The sequence below is a fragment of the Ambystoma mexicanum genome, chromosome 6p (genome assembly GCF_040938575.1).
Source record: "Ambystoma mexicanum isolate Mex_15411 chromosome 6p, UKY_AmexF1_1, whole genome shotgun sequence".
Taxonomy (NCBI): domain Eukaryota; kingdom Metazoa; phylum Chordata; class Amphibia; order Caudata; family Ambystomatidae; genus Ambystoma; species Ambystoma mexicanum.
The window spans coordinates 1169291063-1169317483 of NC_090935.1; the positions used below are offsets into that span (position 1 = coordinate 1169291063).

Genomic DNA, 26421 nt, shown 5'->3' on the forward strand with positions numbered 1-26421 from the left:
CTAAACACATTTCACTCTTCTTCACTACAGTCCCCTACTACCACAACTTAATCTTCCTTCTTGCAGCCCCCAATAACTCCACCTCACTCTTCCTCATCACAGTCCCCCACTAACTCCATCTCACTATTCCTTCTCACATTCCCCCACCTCACTCTTTCTTGTTGAAGTACCCCACGAGCCCACGTCTTTCTTCCTGTTTGCAGTACTCCACTACCCCCACTTCATTCTTCCTCATTGCAGTAACACACTAACTGCATCTTATAGTTCCTCATCCCAGTCCCCCACTAACTCCTCCTCACCCTTGCTTGTCAGTCACCCACTAACTACACCTCACTCTTCCTCATCAAAGTCCTCCATTAACTCCACCTCACTCTTCTTTGTCACAGTACCTCACTAACTTCACATCACTTTTCCTCGTCACAGTTGCCCACTAACTCCATTTCACTCTACCTCATCACAGTCCCCCACTAACTCCACCTCACTCTTCTTTGTCACAGTCCCCCACTAACTCCACCTCACTCTTCCTCGTCACAGTCCTCCATTAACTCCACCTCACCCTTCCTCATCACAGTCCCCAACTACCCCACCTCACTCTTCTTCATCACAGTTCCCCCCTAACTTTACCTTACTCTTCCTCATCAGTCCTCCATTAACTCAACCTCACTCGTCACATTCCCTACTTACTTCACCTCACTCTTCTTTGTCACACTCCCCCACTAACTCCACCTCACTCCTCTTCATCGCACTCCCCCATTAACTCCACCTCACTCTTCTTTGTCACATTACTCCATTACCACCAACTCACTCTTCCTCATCCCAGCACTCCAATACCACCATATCACTCTTCCTCATCACAGTCCCCAAATACCCCACCTCGCTCTTCCTCATCACAGTCCCGACTACTTCACCTCAGTCTTCCTGGTCACAGTGCCCCACTACCCGACCTCACTCTTCCTCATCACATTCCCCAAGTACCCCATCTCACTCTTCTTTGTCACAGTACTCCACTACCGCCACCTCACTCTTGCCTGTCACAATTCCCAACTACCCCACCTCATTCGTCCTCATCAGCCCCCAACTACACAACTTCAATCTTCCTTATCACAGTCCACCAGTAACCCCACCTCACTCTTCCTCTTCACAGCCCTCCACTACCACCACATCACTCTTCCTCATCACAGTCCCCTACTACCACCACCTTACTCTTCCTTGTCACAGTCCCACACTACCACAAACTCACTCTTCCTCATCACATTATCCCACTACCATGATCTCACTCTTGCTCGTCACAGTCCCCCACTGCCTCCACAATCATCTTTTTTGTTGCAGTACACCACCACTACCAACTCACTCTTCCTTGTGACAGTACCACATTACCATAAACTCACTCTTCCTCGTCACAGTCCCTCACTACCCCACCTCACTTTTCCTCATCATGGTCGCCAACTTCTGCATCTCACTCTTTCTCATTACAGTTCCAATTACCCCACCTCGCTTTTCCTTGTCACAATACACCATTACCAATCACTTCCTATCCAATGGTCAGAAGAAAAGATAAAATACTTGATGAACTCAATGCTGCATAGCTCAAGAACAAATATAGATAACAAATGATATGATAACAGGTACGTTATCAGAAAGAAAAGACAGAATTACAGGTGGTGGGAATAATAGTATAACTAAACCCTTGAAATGCAGTGGAAAACTTTAGTCAAGGGACAGTTAAGGTGAATAGACTAAATGCAACAACACCCTTTAAGTTCAGTGAAAAAACTTTAGTTGAAGCGCTGTTAATCTGAAACAATCTGATGCAAGGATACCCTTGAAATTCAGTGAAAGAACTTTCATTGAAGTGACGTTAAGGTGCTGAATTAAAGCCACTCTACCCCTGAAATTCAGCTGTTGATGGAAGCTACACCATCTTGACTATGAGGCCTGAATTGCACAGCCCATAAGCACTCTCATGACATCACAAATTACATCACAGATGATATCACATATGACATCACTTATGGCATCATGAGTGGCATCACTGGTACAAAAGATCACGCTTTGTGACTGTATTTGAACGTATAGAACAGATGCAATGTACTCTGTCTTTTGTGAAGGTCTGAAAACATTTGTCAATCATTGTAAGTAATGGTTGAGTGGAGGAATTACCCTGCATCCCCAAGAAGCATCTTACTGCCTACTGTCTCACTTGCTGAATTAAAGACAGGCAGCCTAGCTGTGAATTCACATAGCCTTCACATAGCTGACCTGGGCAGACAGGGTTGACATTGTGCGACAACTATTTGATGGGACTTTCAAAATTGTGTGCACTACCAATCACCATACCAAAACCAGGTGTGGCTTATTCACAGAGTTTACCCTGCCACCAGATAGATAGAGCCACAACCTATGAGGTTTTGGAAGAGGTGCAGAAGTTAAATTCAGCCTCTGTCTGCAGTGACTTTGGGTCACAGTAGCTGTCAAAAAGGCACATTGATCCCTCCATGTGGCACTGGCGAGAAAGTGCTGCAGCGGTCAGTGACTGATGCAGCAGGACACGTGTGCACTATGCCTTAGGTATGGAGCTTTAGGAAAGGGGTGGGGGCTGATTAGCAGACCACCCTTTCTGAGATGGATCACCTGCATCATTTTATTACAAATAAAAAAAGCTCTGACTACCTCACCCTCACCAGATGGCAATCCTCACAGCATGGCATATGGTGGATCTTTTGAACTAGGAAGAATCCAGTACTGTGCTGCCAAGGCCGGCCAGAAAGGCAGCCGGACTGAGCGGTTTTTGGGGAAGGATGAATGCACTTCAATGAGATGGGAGCACAGCATCTTGCATCCATCTCGCTCAGGGGCAATCATTACAGCCATACAATATTTCCAGAACTGTCCCGGCCCCCTGGGTATTTGCAAAATCTTAGTTGTTTGAGAAATGTTCTCTTTTCTTTAGAGATCAATAATACTCTACTGTTTCGGGATCTAGTGACAAAGTCGGGGACTGTGGTCTCAGATGACCTCTAATCTTGACTTCTCCACTTCTCCATGTTGTGCAATCATAGGCAAACCACTGTACCCCCATATTCCAGTGTTTGGTTATCTTCTAAAATTGGAAGCGTTTTAAATGGGCTAAATGGCGTTATATGTAAATAATAAATACATAAACTGATAACATTAAAATCAGAGACTTTCACATGGTGCATTTTAGGTGTGTCTATAAACCATCTTCTCCACAGTGTACGTACACTGTGGTGCAAATATAAGAATGGACACAATTATGAGTTAGGGAGCAATATTAAAGAGATCCTTTCAATAGTACACATGATTAACCAAATCTCTTGTGGGAACTGACAGTTTGGAAGCACAGTCAGATTTAGTGAGTTGAGCAGAAACACACACTTTAGGCATTTCACCACATCATTTCCAAGGTGTAGTTGTACAGCAATTTACAATTATGTATGATGGCCTTGTTTTCAATAACTAAACTAACACTTTATTTTATAGTTTGGACCAGACATTATTAAAAACATCTACATATATATCAGCAATGACACAATTTCTCCTCTAAGGTTTAATGCTCTACTTCAAAGACGTAGACACAGCCAACAAAGGACAGTTTAACGAATGGTGTTTACTTTGGGACCCCGGTTGAAAGTTGTTTTGAAATGATGCACTTCATGCTAGCTAAGAAGTGGTGTGTGAGGCCAGTGCAGGGCAGGCCTAGTAGCTAAAGTCACTGAGTCGCTAGCATATAGAGGAGAACATCTCCAAAATGGCGTGCAACACATCCATTCCAGAGGTGTTTAAAGGTATTATCAAGGTCAAAGCATGGCTCCACATGCACACCGTTGTCATACCAATAGGCCTGCAGCGCTAACCCGTGAAATATCCCATGTTTCCAATGGGCCTGTACACCCATGGACACAATCATTCATCTTTTTAGGTGAAGAGAATGTCCGCATGTATCCTATCCTGGGCTTTATATATATCTGAAGGGTTTCCCCAAGACCCATCAAGCAATACAGCACGCTAAAAAAAATGGTGAACAGATGTGCAGGCACCCCTGCAGGAACGGAGGTCAGTGGTCTTCCATATCAGCTCCCATGTGAGTGTAAAGTCCACCCCAGAGAACATATCATCCTTGATTGCCCGTGAGCAGCATTCGCCAATCCAGATGTGCTGCATGTGGGCAGCAAAGGACAGACCAGTCTGTCATTGGTGTTAACAGGTGATTTCAGGATGCACTGAAAAGGCCCTGCAGGAAGGCTGATAACCAGCCGGGCCACTCAGAGGACCATTCCCTACACCACCCATAGGCCTTTACGGATCTTGTTAGTTTCCATAATTGTATCATCGAATTATAATGGAACTCAGTTGACCATCTTGCAGAAGGAAAATCAACCCTTGTGTAACTAGTTAGTGAACGAACTGGGGTTACATTTCATCTAGGGTGGCCAATGTGCTTTTGGGATACATTTATTTGGTGAACCGGGAGGGGAGGGGAACAAAGGTAGCTACTTCAGAGAGGCTATTCCAGGAAACAACACATACTTAAACCTTATATCATTTCTATCAATACAATTAATTTCAGCTAGATGCACAAATACCCCAGCAGTGTATCTGATTGTGAAAATGTGCGTCCCAAACTTAACTTGTCTCAAGCCTGACTTTTCAAAGAGAAACTGCTCAGTTTCATTGAATAATGTCCCCTGACAGGCTGCTTTCCCTGAACAGTGGCCTATCGGGGGAACACTGCATGCGCAGTTACTGCGCATGCGCTAGAGGAGCAGGAAGAGTCTTGGCTGTACCGGCCATAGAGGTAAGGAGGGGATTCGCCGAGTGGGGAATGTATGTATGTATATTGGGGTGCATGCGTATGTGTGTATAAATGTATTAAGCTTAGTAAATGTCAGACGTCCAGGGGTGGTAGGGTGTCCCCGTTAAACAAGTGATACACTGTGTGGGGAAGCGTTGCAAGGGTGTACCCCACATTAGCAGCAGAGCAAAGGGGATGTAATTTCCCTGCAGCACCGAAACCAGGCTCGGTGAACCAGGCTTCGGTGAAAACAGCCTTACGGGAAATCACGTGGAACCTTTCCAAGGCTCTTTGGTGAGCACACATAGAGAAACCTTGAGAGAAGAGCACTTTCTGTGAACTAGCAGGACCCTTCACCGCCACAAAGTAGGATATCAGGCCCCACTCTATTTTGCTCAATGGGAAAAGGCGTTAACTCTTTTGGACTGTTATGCAAGTACCATTCCTCCAACTACGTGATCTATATTTCAGAGGGGCCTCTGAATATTGAGAATTCCTTTTTCCAACAAGCAGCTTGGAAGATGAACTACCAATTTACCCAAGGTCATCTTGTTGAGCATTGCCATTTCCCTCACCATGTTGGTCCCAAAAAACGCAACCAGGGAAGCACAGCAGAAACAGCTCCCTTCACATGCACTGCGGGATACCTACTACCAACCTTTAAAAAAACAAATGGAGTATGTCCAATCAAATAGGCTACATGTTATCTAATGCAGTCATCATCCTCCCAGAATACACTGACTTTTTCTTTAAGGATTTAATCTATTGGGACTGGGAACCTTTGGATTTTCAGGTATCATGGACTACATCACCCATCAGCCCGAGTCAGTGTAGTCAATGGTGCAGGATTATGGGATTCCTAGTACAAATCATCTGGAAAGGTGGGAGTCGCACACACCTGGACTTTTGTCTGTATATTTGGCAACATAATATGAGCAAGGACATACTTTTCCCCATGGAATATGTTCTTTATGTACAACTTCCAGCAGCAACCATTTGTAAGTTACGTACAATGTCTACGAAAAACGTATTCATGTATCCCCATACCCACTGAATGAAACCACAAAAATGCAATGCAACACTCATCATATCTCCTCTATATCTTAAGCACAATTGATCATAGGCTCAGTAGTAGCCTAAATAAAACAATGCTATTATACAACTTAATACTTTTCTACAAGCAGAGGTTTTACTTAGTCCGCTGTATTGTTATTTGTCGATTAATAACTAATTGCAAACATGTGTTTATAGGCGTTTTATTCATCGTGATGTGCTGGTTTATTGATAACCTACCATGCTTCAAGAATATCAAGGGCCCGCAAGGGCTGTTCTGATGAAAAAGTAATGTCAAAAGTATTAAAGTGCTTTTCTTCCTCCTTTGGTTGTTTCCGCCCCAGAATGTGCAGTGGCCACCTAGACGTAAGCAATGCCCTGAAGCGGAAGGTGAAGATTGGACTTGGAACAGGTTAGTAATACAACTTACCTGAGCACTGTGTACTAACAGCGGGAATGCCTACCCCACAAGCCAACATGGCTCCTCGAAAAGCTGCCTTTTAGAACAGCCAATAACACGGTAGGGCATTCAAACCCCACGAAGTAAGGCACTGTGCGGGTTCGGTTCCCAGGGAATTCCGCATTTTACGATTGAGGGATTTTATGGCCAGGACGATTTAGTGAGTACAGATTGAAGGATTTAATGACTGGAATAAAACTGTAAAAAAGAACTCTAGTCCTCTCTTTCGGAAATAAGACTCTTTTTGTAACTGATCAGGTAAAGTAAGGATGAGACTCCAGCTCTGTAAATCAGGGCATATTGGTTTATGGATCTGATATTACTATTTGGATTTTATATGCTGGAACTTGTAAAGGAGAGGGGTCTGTGTGTGAGGAAAATGCGGGTGCGGTTGGGGCATGAGTTGAAACACGAAACAAATTGCAAAGAATATTGCACTGAAGACAAGTGGTTTAGTTTACTTAGTTTTATCCTTCTAGCATATTTGAAAGGGGTTCAAAATTAATGTACACTATTCGGTATGCAGTAAAATAAAGGAGGAACTTAGTTTGTTCTACATTTGACCTACTACAAAGAAAATGTTTATAGACTGCAGTGAGATAGCTAGGCGTTTGTGCACTCGCCTAGACACCGGCAGGTCACCAGTTTGAATCCTGGCATAGACGTAGAGGGCACCACTGTGTGCAGACAATTCAATGTAGTGGTGATAAATGCATATCGCTGTTATTATCATTACTAAAATGTCCCAGATTCTGTTTCGGGCATAGTGTCCATGCACCATCCTAAATTACACAATAACAAAACTATATTTATTTAATATGTCCCATGGTGTTAGCATACACAGTCTTATTTTGTTCTTTCTTCAAGAGCCGTTTCAATTATTCAACCAAGAAAACGAACACATGTTTGGCAGTGTTGTCCCTAGGCTCACTCCACACAAAGGTTCACTGACCATGTTGTGGCAGTCCAGTGCCAGCAATGGGAAACCAGAATCGAAATGGTCACAATTCACATTAGGTTCAGTTGGGTTTAGACGTAAATCCCATGATTTCTACCAGGGGTACTTTGCAGTATCTGTAATCACACCATCTGTAGCGCAAAAAGATCGAAATGCCCAATATGTGATCTATATAATGGCATGTATCTTCAAAAAGAAATGTGTGGGTAGTGTGATCAGGCCAATGAAAAGGAGGCCACAGGAACATACAAGACCAATCAGAAATAAAGATTAGAAATATTCTCTTTCCATCTATTGGAATTCCAAACACTCGATCGAAGACATCAGAAGCATCAAATGTTTTGGAATTTAATACATTGAAATGCCCACTGCAGAGGCTACAGACAACAATATCTAAGGAGAAGTGAGGGATTGTGGATAAATAACTTGGGCAAATTGCACATCAGTTTGAATTTTGATTAGATCTCCAATAGCAAAACAGTATATTGTGAATACTGAATTGGCGCAAATGTATGATTTGTGAGCTGCAACGCCAATGGCAAAGCTTTCCCTTGTATTGCAGAAAAAATGGGAAGGGTTTGAAGGCAAATGATATAGAATATTTAAACGAGAGTCAATATATTTGCAAAAGACAAAATATAGACATTGCAGATTTATGTTACAGCCCTTTTCACAAGTTGCCACCTCATGCAACACTCATCATGTTAAATCACAAAACATAACCAATTTGCTATGTAGGCTTTTAAAGCTAAACCGAAAGTTACTGCAGCTGTGGGACTGGAGAATCCTTTGAACCTTTTGATTTGCTGGAATAAATCCCATATTTTTATCTAATGGATACCCATTGAATATCTTTTTGCTTTACCTACCATACCTGCTTCTTGTTCTAGCTCACTTTTCTCTCTCCTATTTGGCTGCCACATATGTGCTGACAGAATGGGCCTCATTCTAAGTGAATCGGTTCTGAAATAAAGGTGCTGGTGACAAGTTACCTGCACCTTTTCTGGGCTTGCTCACTTCGAGTCTGCTAGTAGGGGCAGTGAACAACTGGCAGGCCTGACCTGCTGGTAGTGCAGGCCCCTACCAGCAGGTTATTCACTGAAACACTGGCACTGTTACTTGCGGTGCCTCAGGGTTCCCATGCCCATGGAGTCCTCTGGGACTGTGGTTGGGGGGGTTCCCACAGGAAATATTTTCTGAATAATGTGTTCAAATGGTCATCATAGGGCACACTTTCTGTGAAAAACTGGTTAATAAACTGGAGCATTTGCAATTGGTTTCACAGGATAGCTCATTCCAAAAATGCAATAGATGCAAGTCACCAACAATGCACAGGAGCATTTCTGAATGCATTTTCATGATGGCTTTTTACCAGAAATATATGCCAGTATAAAAACATTTTCACACTGGCTGTACCCATAGATTTCCATGCTGGCTTCACCAATATATGCCAGTATTCCTCTAGAAGTACATACAGATGTTTGCCTTATGCATAATGCCAGTAAGTAAACATGTCCATGCTGGCTCTGCCAATATATGGCAGCAGCTCCATGCAAGAATATACTCCTGTTCCCTTTGCCTTTAAACATTCCATGCCCCAATAAGGCAATATGTCCAATCTGGCTGCACAAAGTAGGCCAGTATAGCCACGTAATAACACTTCACATGCTTACTTTATCATAGATGCCCAGAAGAAAAATGTCATGCCGCAGTTAGAAATGGCTAGACTGGTTACCCTAAAATGGAAGTCTAGCCACATAATAACACTTAACATTATTATGAAAAGGGCATCCCTGGTAACTAAGCATCATGCAATTGCACCCCAGAATTAAGGCACATACACGCTAACATCCACAGAACTGAAGGTTGATGGCTGAAAAGTTTTCAATTAATATAAATCTCTGCCCTTTCTCTGGGCACCAGAACATCATTTTTCAACCTGACATGCCATTGCAGAAGGCGAAAGGCCAAATGCAATTCAGCCTGATCCCACCCCAAAAGAGATAGTTCAGCCCAGAATGCTAGATCACACCCCTTCTGCACAAGGCCACAAGCAACCCGACACATGTTCACCCTCCCTAGGCATTATCAGTGATGTATAAAGTAGGTTTCTAAACACAGCAGGCTTGGGACCCACATCTGGGCATAATCGTCCCACTAGGAAAGCAAATACAAAACTGAACGTTGATGGCTGGAAGGTTTCAAATAAATCTAAACCTCTGAAATTGCTCTGGGCAACCCTTCATACCAACATGTTTCTTCCTGCCATGTCATTACAGAATGGGAAAGACCATTTGCAAATCAGACCCGGTTTGACCCCCAAAAGGGGCAGTCCAGCCAGAATGACTTGGTCACATTTCTTCTGCACAAGACCACAAGCAAACCCATACATGCCTAAGACCTATCAGGCATCATCAGTGAGGTGTAGATTGGCTCTCTAAGCACAACAGACTTGGGACCCTCGTCTGGGTTTACCAATCCCACTCAGAGTGACAAATGCAAAACTAAAGGTTGATTGCTCAATATTTTGAATTCGTCTAAGCCTCTGACATTGCTCTGGGCAACCCACCAGAGCACTGTTGTCCAAGCAGACATGGATTACAAAATGAGAAAGGCCATATGCAAATCACACATTGGTAAAATCCATGCTGTGCATGTAGAGCATTATATATATAGTATGAAAGGGGTTGGTGGGAAAGTACTTATCAGCTCCTTTTGATTACATGGATAGTTGACAAGCTCCTCAGTGACAGTTGCTGTTACAGTTACTGTCAGCACTAAACTCACAAATAGGACTTGCAATGACAGGGTCGGCGAGCTAACACATTTGATGGCATTATGTAAGGAAACTTAAAAGACAATATTCACAAGTACAATAAAGGCCATCCTCAAAGCCAGCCATGCCCTGAACCTTGCCAATCATACAGGAACCCCAAAAGAGTATAACAGCAAAGGCAGGATAACTTAATAGTAGCCAAAACCCTTAGCAAAAAGGTCAAGTTGAAGGATTGCAGATGACACGGTATGCCACAACATCTAATCAACATGGCACTAAGGGAGATACGCAGTGGGAAAACTAGGAATACACCTGAACAGGGAGTCCAGGGAGAGGAGCAGCAAACACACAAGAACAATACCTTCCCCACCAACCCAGGGATAAACAGGTAAGGAGAACAAGAATTAGAAACAGAGAAGATTTCAAAATGACTCTCACAGGAATATAGAGTAAACTGTGGAAAAAACGACGTCCATGATCTATAAAACACAGTTAAACGGTGCTGTTCAGAAACAGAGAAGAAATGAAAGAGTGTGGTCTCTGGAACAAGAGGTCATCTAGTCGGGATAACCCCGGAAGCAGAGAAACCCTGATAATCATAACATACATGACGTCCAGGAACAAAACAATGATAGGAACCAGAATCAAGAGGACTGGACACAACATTAGTATTGCAAAAATGGTCAGGTCAGAACAAAAAGAAATGAAGTACTTTTGAGCTGACTGGTAATCCCATGCCTCAGGTGTGGTCAAATGCCAGCACCTGCCAATAAATAAGTAAGTAAAGTGATCTTCTATAGCACCTTTCTGCCCTTATTATGGCCTTACTGTGCGTGGCCCTGTAAGATAAGTGGAGGAGTGTGAGGTGGTTAGTGGGATAGAGAGCGAGGCAGATGTCATGTCAGAGGTAGTATTAAGGAACTCAGTGAGTCAGCTGAATAACACTCTAGGATTATGGAATAGTGAGATTGAAGAGAGACCGGCAAAAGTTGGCAGGACTGTAATGATTTAGACCAGGTTTCCTAAGGCGAGGGATGACAATAGCTGTTTTATAGGATGAGGGAAAAGTGGCATTTTCAAAAGAGGAGTTGAAGAGGGAAGTAAGATGCATAGCAACACTGCGAGTTAAATGCTTTACAACGTGTGGGGACAGTGAGTCACTGAGGAAACAGGAATGATTAGCCTTAAGCAGTATGGCAATAAATTCATCAGGGTAGATGAATAGTAGGAAGGAAGACATAGTAGTAGGAGAGGATGGTAGGAGTGGTGGAGAAAAGTGAGGAGGGGGAGGGATAGATGGTAATTAGCGAGGGTATTTTATAGGAAGACAGTTTAGATGCTAACTAGAGAACAAGATAATTTGTAGAAATAGTAGAGGATATGGAGGTGGGATTAGGAGGTCAGAGAATAGAGTTGAGAGATTTTTGGAGGCTCCTAGGTTGGGAGGATTGAAACGAAATAAGAGAGAAGGTAGTAGTCACGTTTGGCAGACTCAAGAGCAGAGGAATAATTTTGAAGAGCAGTGAGATGGAGTTACGGATCAGAGGAGTGTCCTGACCTTTGCGAAGTGTAAAGCTTTTTCTGCATTGCTGTTTTCATTGTGCAGATTAGAGGTGTAAATCAGAGCCATGGAGGGGAGGATTTAGGAGTGAGCGTAGTAAGAGGGTAGAGAGAGGAAAAGGGTGCACAAAGAGCAGTGCTAAAGTTAGTGAAGGCAATTCCAGTGGATGGAAACGTGAGTTCAGTCTAGGAGGGGAGAGAGTGGTGTAGGTCAGAAAGGTAGTCATTGAGTTTGGAGGAGGGAAAACTTGACTTGCCCCTAACAAAATCTCATGTCATTTTGACATGTTTTGTGGCATTCTTGCTCAAGCAGATAGTGAGATTGTCACTGTATTGTGTTAACCTCTGAGTAATCATGATAAGTGCTGGGAGAGCCAAGGACAACAAGATCAGTGTGCCAGCGGGCTTTATTGTAAATTGTGTTATTTTTCCTATAGGTATGTGCCGGATGGCACATTTTAGTTCACTGCGAATAGCTCAAATTGAACTCAACATGGGTCCAACTGGTTAAATTGATTTTTATTTCAAAGTTACAAAGTTACATTGCATGAAGAAGATCACATAATAGTCTACATGCATTACCACCTCCAATACCTTACCAACAAAGGTGTCACTACCTTCTTACAGGACTTTAGGCTTAAAGAGTCAGTGACACAAGCCATTAAGGACCACATTGTTGACATAAGAAGTTGTATTTTAAAGGCAGCGGGGTGGTAGAAAGTATCCCTAGGATTTATATCCAAAATGTATTCTTCATCCATCCAGTCAAGCCTTAAAATAATAATCTAGGATTTAGATGCAGGATATAGCAATGACAAGTAGATTTTGTATGTGCAATGTATGCATATGTTTATTAGGACATTTGCATCATTGCACGTATGCCTGTGTTATGGGTATTTGTGAAGGCACAGGTTTGGCACATTTGCATTCACAGATTTCAATACATGAGCACCTGCAAGGTGTGCACTTTGTTTTGTGAAGCCACCCCATGTGTAACTTTGTATACCTTCCTGTAGTAAACAGGTTTGTCTTTCAAACTACACCTGTTCTTTCAATGTGAATTGGACTGTGGCATTGTCAGGAATTGGCATCTTGCAAGGGTGAAACTCCCTGGCTTGCTTTGATTTGTAGTACCTAGAATTATGCGGGTGATTCCTTTTCCAAAGGGGTAATCTACTAACCAGATCCCCCTTTGTCACAACTCCATGCCTAAAGCATAGAGCACTTGTTCCCTGCTGCAACAGTAGTCTGATCTGCAGCACCCCCACTGCTTATGGTGCAGAGTAGGTTCAAAGGTAACTAGATGCCGACTCGACCAGCGAGGTGAGAGCAAAGTCACTGAAGCACAGGGGTGACATTTAAGATATGTACCCTGTACCCAAATTACGGCGATCATGAGTACCCAATGCTGGTGGCAGGGTAATTCCTAAGAATAAGCTATGCCTGAGTTTAGGCATAGTGCATAGTGATACTTTTGATCATGGCCGCCTCAAACCAATTGATATTGCACATGTGCCAGCACCAGAGAAGCAGTTCTGCTCTGGAAGGTAATGTGTATTAAGGTCAAACGGGCTGATATTGCCACACGGCAGGACAGAAACCCAGAGGACCCAGCCTCTCTTTGATTTGAGGGCCGGTAACCCCCTGCTCCAGATACTGATGCACAGCAGTCAGTGGCCCTGGGCCCATGTATCAAAGGAGCATACCCATTCAGGAGAAGTAGCCTTACACCAAGGTGCTACATGTCTAAAGGTCTTTTCTTATCAGTAGGAGTAACAGGGGTGGGATTAGGATAGGCAGGAGTGCTCTGGAAAATCAAAGAATCTTTCCACCATCTTGTTTCTCACGTTCTCTCTTTCCCTTTCCTGTCCCTGGATTCCCTGCTTTGAGTGCAAGATCAAGAAGGCAAAGTCCACTCCCACCAGGAGCAGCGATTGGTCCCCTAAAGCAGGCTAGGTATATACCAATCACCTGAGGATGTATACCCTTAAAAGAAGGAGTCTTGGACCCCTTCAACAGAATACCTTCAGTTCCTTGAGGATCCTTTGAGGCCAAAGAGACATTCTGGGGACTCTCACCTGGACTTCCTTTGGGACAGTTGCACTGTCCAAAGCACTCCGCCGGAGTTGAAGAAGGAGCCGTCCACGACAAAGGAATATCTGTCCCCTAACCACTCCCAGGGACTATCAGGAGTGACCAGTACTGTGGACCAGGACCAACCAATCTGCAAATGATCCTCTGTGCCAGAAGAGCAGATCATTAAGTGGAGTATTCTGTCCTCAAGTCCTTTGCGATGACCTCACAGCAGCTTGGAGGGTCACACCAGCCAAAGCACTGTGTTCACCCACTCATGTTTCATGCATCCTGAATGAGACGGAAGGTGCTGGTGCTGCATTCCTGCAACCAGCCAAAAGGCTGCAATGCATCTCCATCAGCCTGACACAGAATTGCGTCCTAGCAGACCCTGACAATTTACAGGCCTGAACCAAATCTCTGAAGGGTCACTTGCGGATCCTAGCGGGAGGATACCACAAACCACAAAGCTCGGCCCAGCTAGCCCGAGAAATGCTGCCTTATTGCTTGCATTTCGACCCCCCATTGATTACCACTTCACAACAACTGTCAGCCAACTTAACCCACTGGAGGGTCATTCACCAACCTCTGCCAGCAGCTAAATCCCGACTCGGCCAGGTCAATGTTAAAGCATTCTTGGGACCGCCCCGACCTGCATCACTTGAATGCGGCCGTTCAGCTGCACTGAGCATCCACATTCGCCCCATGCTCGACGCCCACTTGGTGCCAGGACATCCGCAATCCTATGTGCCTGACTGAGACTGATCACCTCACAGCCAGCCCACCAAGAACCGAATTCAGGTACTTTGAACTGCTCCCCACCCCCGGTCCACTTGGGCACTATAGACTGGTTAGGTAATGATTGTCCATGTCTTAACCAATATATCCTCTTTGGTAGTAACTTGCCTACCAACCTTCGAACTAAGTTTGAAATGCTAATTTCTCCAGTATATCGCATCTTCTCTGTCTTTTCTCTGGGGCGGGCCTATGCATAGTAATCTCTTTTCATTCAACTTGCAGATGGTGTGATTTCTTAAAGTGTTTACATTTTTGTAGAACCTGCATTAGACATTCCCTTTATTTTGGACTGTGATACTGTGTTGTTTGGGTCACTACTGGTTCAGCTTCACACCCTTCTTAGAAGTATAGCCTGCAATCGGCCCGCATTACCAAAATAGATAAAGGAAGTATATCTCTTACTGTCCCTTTTTTACTTTTATGATTAGGGACTATTATGGACTTCCTCTGCTCAGCTGGTGAGACACTGTGCTGCTGTCCCTTCTTATTCGGTGCTGCTTTTTGACAGGGAAGACAGCATCTCCCTCAGTTTCCCAGCTTCCTCAATCCCACCAGTTTGAAACTCCTGGGTCTCACTTCCTTGTTCCCTTGGCCCTTCTGCTTTTATGACACACCGCTGGGGCTTCCCTGGCTTCCAAGGAAAGTCCTTCCTTTGTGTTGGGGGCCATATTCACTATCACAAAGTCCTCTTCCAACACCTTCTGACAAACGTCTGCTTCTCTCACCAGACGACTGGCTGGATGAAATCATTCCTGAGTGAGCATACTGCCAGCGCCTTTATAGGTGACCCCATTCCCGTTCCTTGTGGTGTTCCCCTGCCCTCTATAACACCTACAACAAGCCACTCATTGACCACATTGACGCCTTGGGTATCCCCTACACTAACTTTGCAGATGATATGCAAGTCTTACTGCCTATTTCAGGGAATTACTCCCAGGATGTCGACACAATCAACAAGACAGACAGTGTCCTTCAGAACTGGATGGACTTCCACAATCTCTGTCTCAATGATGAGAAAATTGAACTACTCATTGTGGGATCCTTACACTGACTGAGCTTTTTTGACCCATCCTACTCCTCTTTCCCCATTGACAGATCTAACATCCAGGTCTCCAAATATGTAAAGACACTTGGTGTTTACCTTGACGCTGAACTCAACATGTCCCGCCACATCAATGCATTGGCATCGCCACATCCTATACAGCCATGCTTATCTCTCTCAGCAGGAAATTAATCTCTCCTCCTAATTACTAATCACCTAACTCTTGCATGTGCCATCATTAGGAGTAAGCTCGATTACTGTAATGTGCTATTTTCAGGCACCTCATCTAAAAACCTTGCGAACCTGCAACGCCTACAAAATAAAGGCCTATGGGCTGCCCTGGGTCTAAAACTATCCCACCACATTTCTGCAACAAGAAGTGAGGTCTACTGGCTTCCTATAAAAGCACATATTCAATTAAAAACACTGACCATCACTCACCAATGTCTGCACCAGAATTCTCCCTCCTACCTCATCCCCCACATATCAGCAAAACCAGTGACTCGATCCCTCCGATCCTCATCCAGCTGTGCTGTGTTTATTCCCAGATTCAATCTAGAGTGAGCTGAAGGCTCCTGTTTTTGTGTCACTGCTCCTACCCTTTGGAACACTCTCCCAGATCACATCAGAAATTAACCATCCTACAATGTCTTTCAAACAACTTTTAAAATTTGGCTGTTCAATAGAAATGTATTGATATTATGGGTATGTGCATAAATGAGCATAATAAAACCCCTGAATGGTATATTTGTTCAAATTTCGGCCGTTCAAAAATTTCAAACAGCCTAAAATCTCGAAAAAATATACCATTCATGCCATTATATCGAACAAAGGGAGCGGGGGTTGCGGGTGTGTTCCCTGCAACTGTGTTCGCTATAATGGCATTGGGGGCTGCAGTAGTTTCCCCTGCACCCGATAAAAGAACGTTTTGGGGGAAAACGGGACCCTGCAGCCCCGGATCCCATCCACAGAAGTAAGGGGAACCGGCGTTACAGGGAGTCATCGGCACACAGCGAAATATGCTGCAAAAAGGTAAGTAAGGGTGTGGGGTGGAGGGATGGGAGGGTTGCGTGTTACCAGAAATGTCAGCATGAGAAAAAAACAAAAGTCATTTTCGTTTAAATGACTTTCGTTTTTTTCTCCCTCAGACATTTTGGATTCGATCAAATCATGGACAACCAATACTATGCACACTGTCCTCGCTATTTTCCTCCAACTAACAAGGTACAAGCACTTTGATATCTTTGGGTTTGAGCGTTGTAGACTACTTCATGTTAGTACTTGACAGACAAGCGCTCATCATTACTCTCACGTTCTTACTCTTCACAGTACCAGGTTGATATTGTTCTTCTGGTATTACATTACAATAATACATGTACGAGGAATTTAGTTGTCTATCATTTAGTAAAGTATGTACTGGCTTTTGGGGGATAGTAAGAAGGGAGTTCCTCATGGCAAAGTGAGCCCTTATCGCCAAGAGGGGTGTCTCTCCCTGTGAGTTCCCGCTTACCGCCATCCCTATGGGGAAGGTTCCGTAGCGGGCTCACCCCCCTGGCCTCAAAGGAAGGGGCTCCCCCTTTAGGGGAAGTGACTGAATCCCTTGATTCATCACAGGACCTAGAGGCTGGTTAGGTCACAATCGTCCCTGTCTTGACCAGGATATCCCTTTTGGTAGTACCTTACCTATCACCCCTGGAACTAAGCTCAAAGTGCTACTTTCTCCAGTCTGTCGCATCTTCATTGTCTTTCCTCTTGGGTGGGTTTTTGTACAGTAATCTCTTTTCCTTCTACTTGTAGATGGTGTGTTTTATTAAAGTGTTTATATTTCCATAGAACCTTGATTGGACATTTCCTTTATTTTGGACTGTCATACTCTATTGTTTTGCTCGCTACTGGTTCACCTTCACATCCCTCTTAAGTATATAGCCTGCTCTGGGCCTGCATTACCACAAAAGGCAAAGGAGGTATATCTCTTAACTGTCCCTGTTTTACCTTTATGATTGCATTGTGTTTTGGGTTTGTAGACGTGTGAGATCTAAGCAAGCCATTTTCAACCTGCTCACCCTTGACCTCCTGTGAGGCAGAATCCAATTCGTCACAGGCCTGCCCCCACTATGGATCTAGTTCGAGAGCCATAGTTGGGTTAGTGGAAGATGTCTTTTCGTTCTGAGAAATGGCTGCAAATATAATTGAATATATTTTTGATGACTTCCTCTGTGGTATTTCAATGTAACATTGATTTGATTGGCCTAACTCTTCCACGTGCCATCATTGGGAATAAGCTCGATTTACTGTAATGTGCTATTTTCAGGCACCTCATCTAAGAACCTTGTGAACCCTATGGGCCGCCCTGGGTCTAAAACCTTCCCACCACATTTCGGCAACAAGAAGTGAGGTCCGCTGTCTTCCTATATTGCTGACACTCTATTAACTTTTTAACTGTGTTTTGTTGAATAGTGGAGTCATATTTAAAATGTTCTCACTATTGAGACACGTTATAGCCTTTTAAATGTCCCCATTTAAGAGGTCTCTTTTCTACCAGCAAGTATGGCCTGCCTAGTTTTTATTCCTTATTTCAGTAATCATATATGCATTTTTAATATTTTAATTGATTTCCACATGTGCACAATTGTTTGAAGGATGTTCTCAGACCTCAATGTGACATCAATATGTCCAAATGCATAAGCAGCACCAGGAATTTGTATACAGCCTGACATGGTTAAAAACGAAGGGTCACTAAGTGCCTCAAAATGAGTAGTGATGTAACGTTAAAACATGCAATATTTCTGAATGCCGCATGTTTTACCACTACACACTATCAAAAGCTTTGTGCTGAATTCCTTAAATTTCACCTGGTGACCTCCACAGAAAGACATTGACAGATATCTGTTATGCAATGACTACTGCTCTGCAGGAGTACAAGGATGAGTAATGGATAAATCACCTACTCATTCCCACACTACTATCAAACCAGCAATGATCCCAATCATAAAGGGGAAACAAACTTAGAGTGCAGGCCGAAAGATAGATATATTCTTCATTAGGGGTGTGAGCTAATAAAAGGGGAACCCACACAACTGAAGTACCACATCTGCAAAATAAAATAATCTGTAGTCAAGGTTCTTTAAAAATATACACTTTTAATGAAACACTAAAATGAAAAGAACTTCGCTGGGTAGAGGAGATGGGTTGATGAGGCACAAGATTGGCGCAATGCCACTCTTCAAAGGATATTTCTTTAAGAACAAGGCAGCCAGAGATCAGAGGGTAGCCAGGTCACCAGCGCAGTTTCAGTCAGGAGTTCAGCAGAGGAGAGGAGGAGAGGAAGCAGAAGCAAAGAGGAAGGTCTTGAGATGCTTCCGGAACCGGAGATGGTTCTCCTCAAGTTTCAGGGAGGCTGTTCCAGAGGGAGGCCTCAGCCGAAGGAAGAGATCTACCACCACCTCGTTGCTTGGAGAAGCGACTGTCCCTGAAGGAGTTGTAGGCGGATGAGCGAAGAGCTCGAGAAGGAAGATATTTAGGAAGAGAGAGTTGAAGGTATTGAGGCCCCAGGCCCCAGAAGCCTTTGTGGACAATGCAGAGAGTTTTTAACTTAATCCATTCAAACTTTGCCAAAAATTAAAACAGTGGGGATGCCCGAATGCAATATGCCAAGTAATTCAAAAGCTGTATACAAATACCACGATTCAGATCCGTTTGGATCGCCAAGGCTTACTTACCAAATCCATCGGAACGAATAAAGGACTCAAACAAGGCTGTAGACTAGCAGCGGACCTCTTCAATCTTTTGACCTCTGATATCGAGCAAGCATTCACAGACACGCTGTCAACATTGGAGGCCTTATCCCCTTCCTCCTCACCTGAATCTTCTGTGGCGGATTCCTTTGGATTCGACTCCGTCTTCTTACGGTCCTTCCTCCTTACAGGAGTCTTGTCCTTTGATATCTTGGCTTTCTTTTCGTGCAAATAGGGTCGGGCCCCTCCGGAGGCCACCGTGGCAGAGATAGAACCCTGTCCGCAGGGACCCCCAGGGGGCCAGACCTAGATCAGGGAAAAAGCACGAAGGCAGAAAAAACCCTGTTTCCAGATGGGTTCTGATAAGGAGTTGAGAATTCCTTTCATAAGTAATTGAAGTCTGGCTGCAGCACTAATGAAGTTGACAAACAACTCCGGTGGAGAGAGCAGTTAAGCTCTGCGATGACAGTAGAGCGAAGCACACAGAGGAAAGATACAGGAACCCAAATAACCAATAAGTAAAGTTTAAGGAAGACAGAACAGATAGAAATGCCCGTAAATAACAGTAAGAGATTGTGTGCAGGTAATCATGAGCAGAAAGTAGAATTACGTCTCGTTTCTCGTGTGCAGAGAAGACGAAAGGCAGAAAACGCCGAACAACTAAACTGAAATGCTTCGGCGGAAACCAAGAGGTGTAGTACAGAAGCTCAAGCGAGGCGGAGCTGTAGAACAGATGAGGAGAGGCAAAGAAACACTCGCAGAAGTAGCAAGACGCAGGGGACCGGTAACAAGGGAAGAAATTATGTAGAGCACAGAAGGTAGGCACAAGGAAGGCAAAAGGTAGCTGCAAGGATGGTCGGCAAGGAGGAAATATCCAAGAACGAAGTTCCAAACGAACTGGAGCGATGTGTACAGATACAACGCACCGGTTTGGGGGAGGAGTCAGAATTTAAAGGTACGGCCACCATATTGAATGAGGACTAGAGCGCTCGCAAGTCAATGCTTCCAGCGCTTCCAAACCTTCCATTCTCCGTTCCTGACACACGCAAAGCTTTCCACCAAAAATTGGCAAGACCCAAATATCACGTCTGATATATGCTGACGACGTGGTCCTATTGGACCAGACACCGGTGGGACTTCAGCGTCAACTAAATGACCTGCAAGCCTATGTTCAATTGAATGGTCTGAAAATCAATCCTATGAAATCTAGAGTTTTGGCTTTCGGTGAGACGAAAAACCAGCTCAAAGGTAAAAAAGCAAATGTATGGCATATAAATGGTGAAAAAATATTGCAAGTTAGAGCGCTTACTTATCTGGGAGTCTGCCTAAACGACAGCAAAACTGATAAACCAAGATTGGACGCCTTAAAAGCTAAAACTATCAACTTGGCACATCAAGGAAGAATCCTTTTGAAAGGCTATGGTGAGTTTTCAATAACGCCACTATTAGAGTTTTATAGATTGAAAGTGGTTCCGATACTTAGCTAGGGAGCCAAAACCGTCTTTACATTCAAATCTGAAAGTTGGAATGTGATTGAAGGCCTCTTTTGGAAAAAAGTTCTAAGACTACCTTTGCGTATGCCAATTTAAGCTGTGCGCATGGAACTGGGACTGACGTCCTTGAAGGCTATCATAACTTGGAAGTCACTGGTGCTCTATCGCAAATGTCTAGATCCACCAAGGAAGTCTGGTTTTGAAGTATTAAATGAGATGCTTATGAAAAATCTAAACCAGACTTTACAAGAATGGAGGAGTATTTGCCTGGCGATAATAGCCGATCTAGATGAATCTGACCAGACCTAGGTAGAGAATCCAGACAAGATCAAATGCAAGCTCTACAGGATTGACTGGATCATCACACAAAAGGACAGGCAAAAGCTTAAGCTATATGGAAGGCCATTCCCGGAAGCGAGAGCTCTGCATACTATTCCTCGATATTTGATAATTTTTCCAAATTCCTTGTTTAGAGACCAATATTGGAGGTTTAGGATAAATCTGTTTCCCACTGGTGAAATACTAGCAAAACGAGCTACTAAGAAACAAAACTGTAGATTGTGTCTCCTAGAGGACACTGCAGAAACAATGAAACATCTGGTATTATATTGCAGCAATCTAAATGAAATCAGATCTCGATTAATGACAAAGTTCATAATGTACAACACCTTTCGAACAGCTGAAGACTGGTGGCTGGAGCTATTAAGAGGTCCACGATTGCTACTCACAATAGCCCTGGTCAAATTAATACTGGTAATCTGCAAGAAACTTAAGAACGTATCAGAGAAAAATAATAATCAATAGTCTCTGGCCTCACCAAATGGAGCACAACAAAGCGATTAGTTCTTAACAGACTTATGAAGCTTTAACGAATTAACTGTAATCTTATTATTTTGTACTTCTAAATGTTGTGTGTTTTTTTTGGAATGTGTATACTTAATGCTGTAATGGCAAAAATGTTTGTAATATACTAACCATGAAATGCCAATAAAATAAAAAAATAATCCACGCAGCCACTGGGAGCCAGTGCAGAGATCGCAGAGCTGGAGAAATATGATCCCTGGGCTTGCGGCCAAGGATACGTCTCGCAGTCCTGTTCAGGATGAGTTGCAGTGGGCACAGATTAGAAACAGGCAGCTTCAGAAAGAGGCTGTTGCAGTAGTCCAGCCTAGAGAGAACCAGAGCTCTGGAGACAGTGAGCTTCTGGGGGAAGGAGAGGAAAGGAACAATACACCTGAGGAGGTGTAGCTGGTAGTGTGACTTCCTAGAGACGTCAGAGATGTGCAGAGAGAAGGAGAGTGTGGAGTTGAAGATGACCCTGAGGTTTTTAGCCTCAGAGGTGGAAGCAGGAAGAGAGCCAAGATAGGCCGGCCAGAGAGTGACAGGAAAGGAGGGAGCAGGTGTGCCGATGAGGAGAATCTCAGTCTTACTGGCATTAAGGCAGAGATCATTGGCCGCACACCACTCCTGGATAGTGGACAGACAGTCAGAGATGAGAGAAGGAGAAGAGGTGGCTCAAGGGAGCCTGAAAGGTAAGGGATGATAGGGCATTGACCCAATCTCCCGAACCACAGAAGCCGAATAGATCGACCCTCCCACCGTGGTTGGCATGGGCGTCTGAATAGTATATAACAGAGAACCACGTGGCAGCCAATGGGGGAAGACGGGTGGATTGACAAAGGAAAGGAGGGGAGACAACATACAATTCACAATTCCTACGTACACCATCTCACCAGTCTGTATCCCTGATCCTGAACACCACCTACTACAGACTCACAAAAACTGAGTGATGGCTCCTACCACTCTTTCCACTGGCAGGATAGTTCCTACTTCTGTCACCATGTTTTCTGAATGTTGTTGCCTGGACAATGCATCAGCCTTACCATATTTGTTTCCTGGCCTAAAAGTTACCAAGAAATCAAACTCGTTAAAGTATTGAGACCAGCGCAATTGTCTCTGGCTGAGGGTATGTGCTGTTTTAAAATATTGTAGATTTTCTTGATCTGTCAGGACCACCACTTGACCCAACAAATAATGTCTCCACTACAAAAATGCCGCCCTAATATCCAACAGTTCCTTATCAGTAATGGAATAGTTTTGCTCACAACTGGTTAGCTTTCTTGAATAAAATGCAACTGGAAGCCACATGCCTTCCGCATCCTGTTGAGACAACACAGCCCCACTGCAACGTTAGAGGCGTCTGTCTCCACTTGATAAGGTCTTTCCGAATCTGGATGTCTCAACACGGGGGCAGACGTGAATGCGTCTTTCAATTCTTGGAACGCCTTCTCTGCTTCAGGAGACCAACAGAACCCTGATGATTTCTTTAACAATTTAGTAATTGGAGTAACCAATTGAGAAAAATTCACAATGAATCGTCTGTAAAAATTGGCAAACCCCAAAAATGACTGAATGTCTTTGACACGTTTAGGTACTGGCCACTCCAACACTGCTTGTACCTTTTTCTTGTCCATTACGATACCCAAAGGAGTTAATATGAATCCCAAGAATTCCACCTTTTTGGTATTGAATTCACATTTTTCCAATTTAACACACAACTTGTAGTCCTGCAATTTTTTCAACACGGCTCTCACATGATCTCGATGTTGAGCCTCAGAAGATGAATAAATTAAAATGTCATCAATATAAACAATACCAAAGATATCCAAAAACTCACTCAACACTTCCTGCATAAAGTATTGAAACGCCGCAGGGGCATTACACAAACCAAAAGGCATAACCAGATATTCAAACAAACCAAACTTCGTCCTGAAAGCAGTCTTCCACTCATCTCCCTCCTTAACACGAATTAAATGATATGCACCTCTCAAATCCAATTTCGTGTATACCACTGCTGATTTTACCTGATCCAGCAGTACTGAAATCAATGGCAATGGATATCTGTTTTTTATGGTTACTTTGTTCAAGGCTCTGTAATCAATGCAGGTTCTGAGTGTACCCTCTTTCTTCGGCACACAAAATAAAGGTGATGAGACAGGAGAAGTAGAATGCCTAATAAAGCCTTTTTTCAACATATCATCCAAATATTCTCTTAAATGTTGATTCTCCTTCTCGGTTAATGCATAAATGCGGCTACATGGTAACTTGGCCCCAGGTTCCAATTCAATCACACAATCATATGAGCGATGAGGGGGCAACCTTTTAGCTCTCCCTTTGTCAAACACCCCGGCAAACTCCATGTATGGTTCTGGAATACCAGCAACCACAGAACCCACCTTTTGAATGTCAAATGCTTGATCTGCTAAAAACAGAGCTGGACCAATTTCTTCCTCCAAATGTTCTCCACATAATGCCTTTTCAAACTTCACCTCTCTCGTGACCCAATTAATACTGGGGTTATGCTTTACCAACCAGGGCATACCTAGAATAAGTCCAAACTGAGGTGCTGCCATCAGGTCAAACACAATCTCTTCTACATGGCCTGATCCACACCGCATCTGAAGTGGTTCAGTTTGTTGGCAAATAGGACCCGAAATCAAGGGAGACCCATCTACCGACTGTACCCCTTCCACCTGCACTTTCTCTCTCAAAGGTAAACCCAACCTCTTGGCCAAACTGATGTCCACGAAATTCCCTGTAGCGCCTGAATCCACCATTGCTGACACCAATTGTTTTGTACAAGCAAATAATAATGTTACCAATAAGTATACATGAGAATTATTCTTTGCTACCGTATTTGCTGCCCAACTGGGGAACTTGTTGAAAATAGGGCCTGACACCGGAGTTCCCCCTACGGCCGGCCCAATCCTTTTCCCGCCTCCACCTTGTTCCCTTCATTTTTCATTCCTCTCTTGGGTGTGTTGGGACATGTCCTGATATAATGACCTGGTTGTCCGCAATACAAGCATAGATTATTAGCCTTGCGTTGTTCTTTTTCTGCTACTGACAATCGGCCCTGACTCCCCCAATTTCCATCGGCTCTCCTTCATTACTCCTCAGGCCTCTACCCTTGTCTAATTGTGCAAAAGGTACCACCTCGGATCTCTTCTTGTCTCCCTTTCTCTCATTCTTATGGTAATCAAATCTCAATACCAAATCAATCATAGCGGTACACGAGGCAGGTTGTGGTTCGACTTGTGCCATACCATCTTTTAGTTCTTCTCTCAATCCCTGATAAAACAATACAGTCTGCTTATTCTCTGGCCAATCTGTTTCTATTACTAATCTGTTAAACTGAGTGACATAAGATACCAAATCTCGCGTGCCCTGTTTTAATGCCAGTAATTCCTTATCTTGGGCCAAAGAAATTTCTCTTCGATCAAACAGTCGTCCAAATTCTGCCAAGAACCCAGCCCAGTTATACAATAATGGGTCGTCTTTTTGTACTAATGCCATGGCCCAGGCTGCAGCATCCCCTGTTAGATATGAAATTACAAATGCGGTTCTGGCCTGAATGGATTCAAAGGCCGAAGTTTTACACAAAAAAGGTAATCTGCATTGTGTTTAGAATGTCATAAACCTCATTGGGTCACCAGCAAATTGTTCTGGGGCTGCCAAAGGTACACTACTTGGCTGCTGTACTATCACTGTGGACGTGCTTTCGGCACTACTCCCTCTGGATGGACCGGCAGTCTCCAAGGGAGTCCTCTGCGCTACCAAACCTTGCACCTGAGCTTTCAAAATGTCTGACTCGTGTCTTGCATGTGATAGTTCCCCTTGAATGTCCTGCAAAGCCTTTAGCACTTCTGCTAAAGAGGGAGGATTCAAATCCATTTGGCCTGGGTGGCTCAATTACCCCAATAGGGGGCTGATAATTCTGTCAAAACCGTAAGGGATGATAGGGGATCGACCCCCTCTCCCGAAACAGAAGCCAAATAGATCGACCCTCCCACCGTGGTTGGCACGGGCGTCTGAATAGTATATAACAGATAACCACGTGGCAGCCAATGGGGGGAAGACAGAGTTAGGGAAAGGGGGTGGATTGACAAAGGAATGGAGGGGAGACAACATACAATTCACAATTCCTACGTACACCTTCTCACCAGTCTGTATCCCTGATCCTGAACACCACCTACTACAGACTCACAAAAACTCTCCCTGAATATGCATATAAACTTAATTGCTTAACATAGTACATCAGCTTTGGCATGAACACATATAAGCAGTAAGCGGGATGACACAAACAAGGGAACTGCTCCCTTATGAAATAGACATGAACACATGGCCCGAAGGGCAGGCAAGCAACATAACAACATAAAGCGCAGCCAACTGAGGACAGAAATCTGCACTCTGAATTCAGAGAATGATACCTATGGTCCGGGCTATTTGCACAGTCATTTAGGTACTACGAGCATGAAAACGTGAAGTCCCTGGTAATTGAATATATATATCTGAATACAATCACACTTAAGGCAAAGGTCTATTGCCAATCATAGACCCAAGAGTGAGTGTAATGTTCATGTACTACGTCCACTCCAAACTTAAACACTTCCAACAAGGAATGGAATTTGACACCCTTGTGGAATAAACATGTAACAGAAAACAGAAACACTTATCTTGTTGTCCGGGTGCCTCGTGAACGCACCCGGACTTCCAGTAGTAGCGCCTTCAACCTCCGTGAACGAGACGTCCACTGCCGAGGAAACCACCGGTGCATGAATCGTCATACCATGTAGAAAGGGTTCAGCGTGTTCGGTTACA

General features: G+C 43.9%; 1 protein-coding gene across 2 annotated transcripts in view; it reads left to right on the plus strand.

The window, feature by feature from the left end:
* The window catches only part of LOC138510274 (guanine deaminase-like), a 616035-nt gene that overhangs the window by 439789 nt on the left and 149825 nt on the right, over positions 1 to 26421 (plus strand). For both annotated transcript variants that reach the window (XM_069625806.1, XM_069625807.1), the window contains exon 10: positions 6211 to 6278. In XM_069625806.1, coding sequence (XP_069481907.1) covers positions 6211 to 6278 — 68 coding nt within the window. The remainder of the gene's footprint in view (positions 1 to 6210; positions 6279 to 26421) is intronic.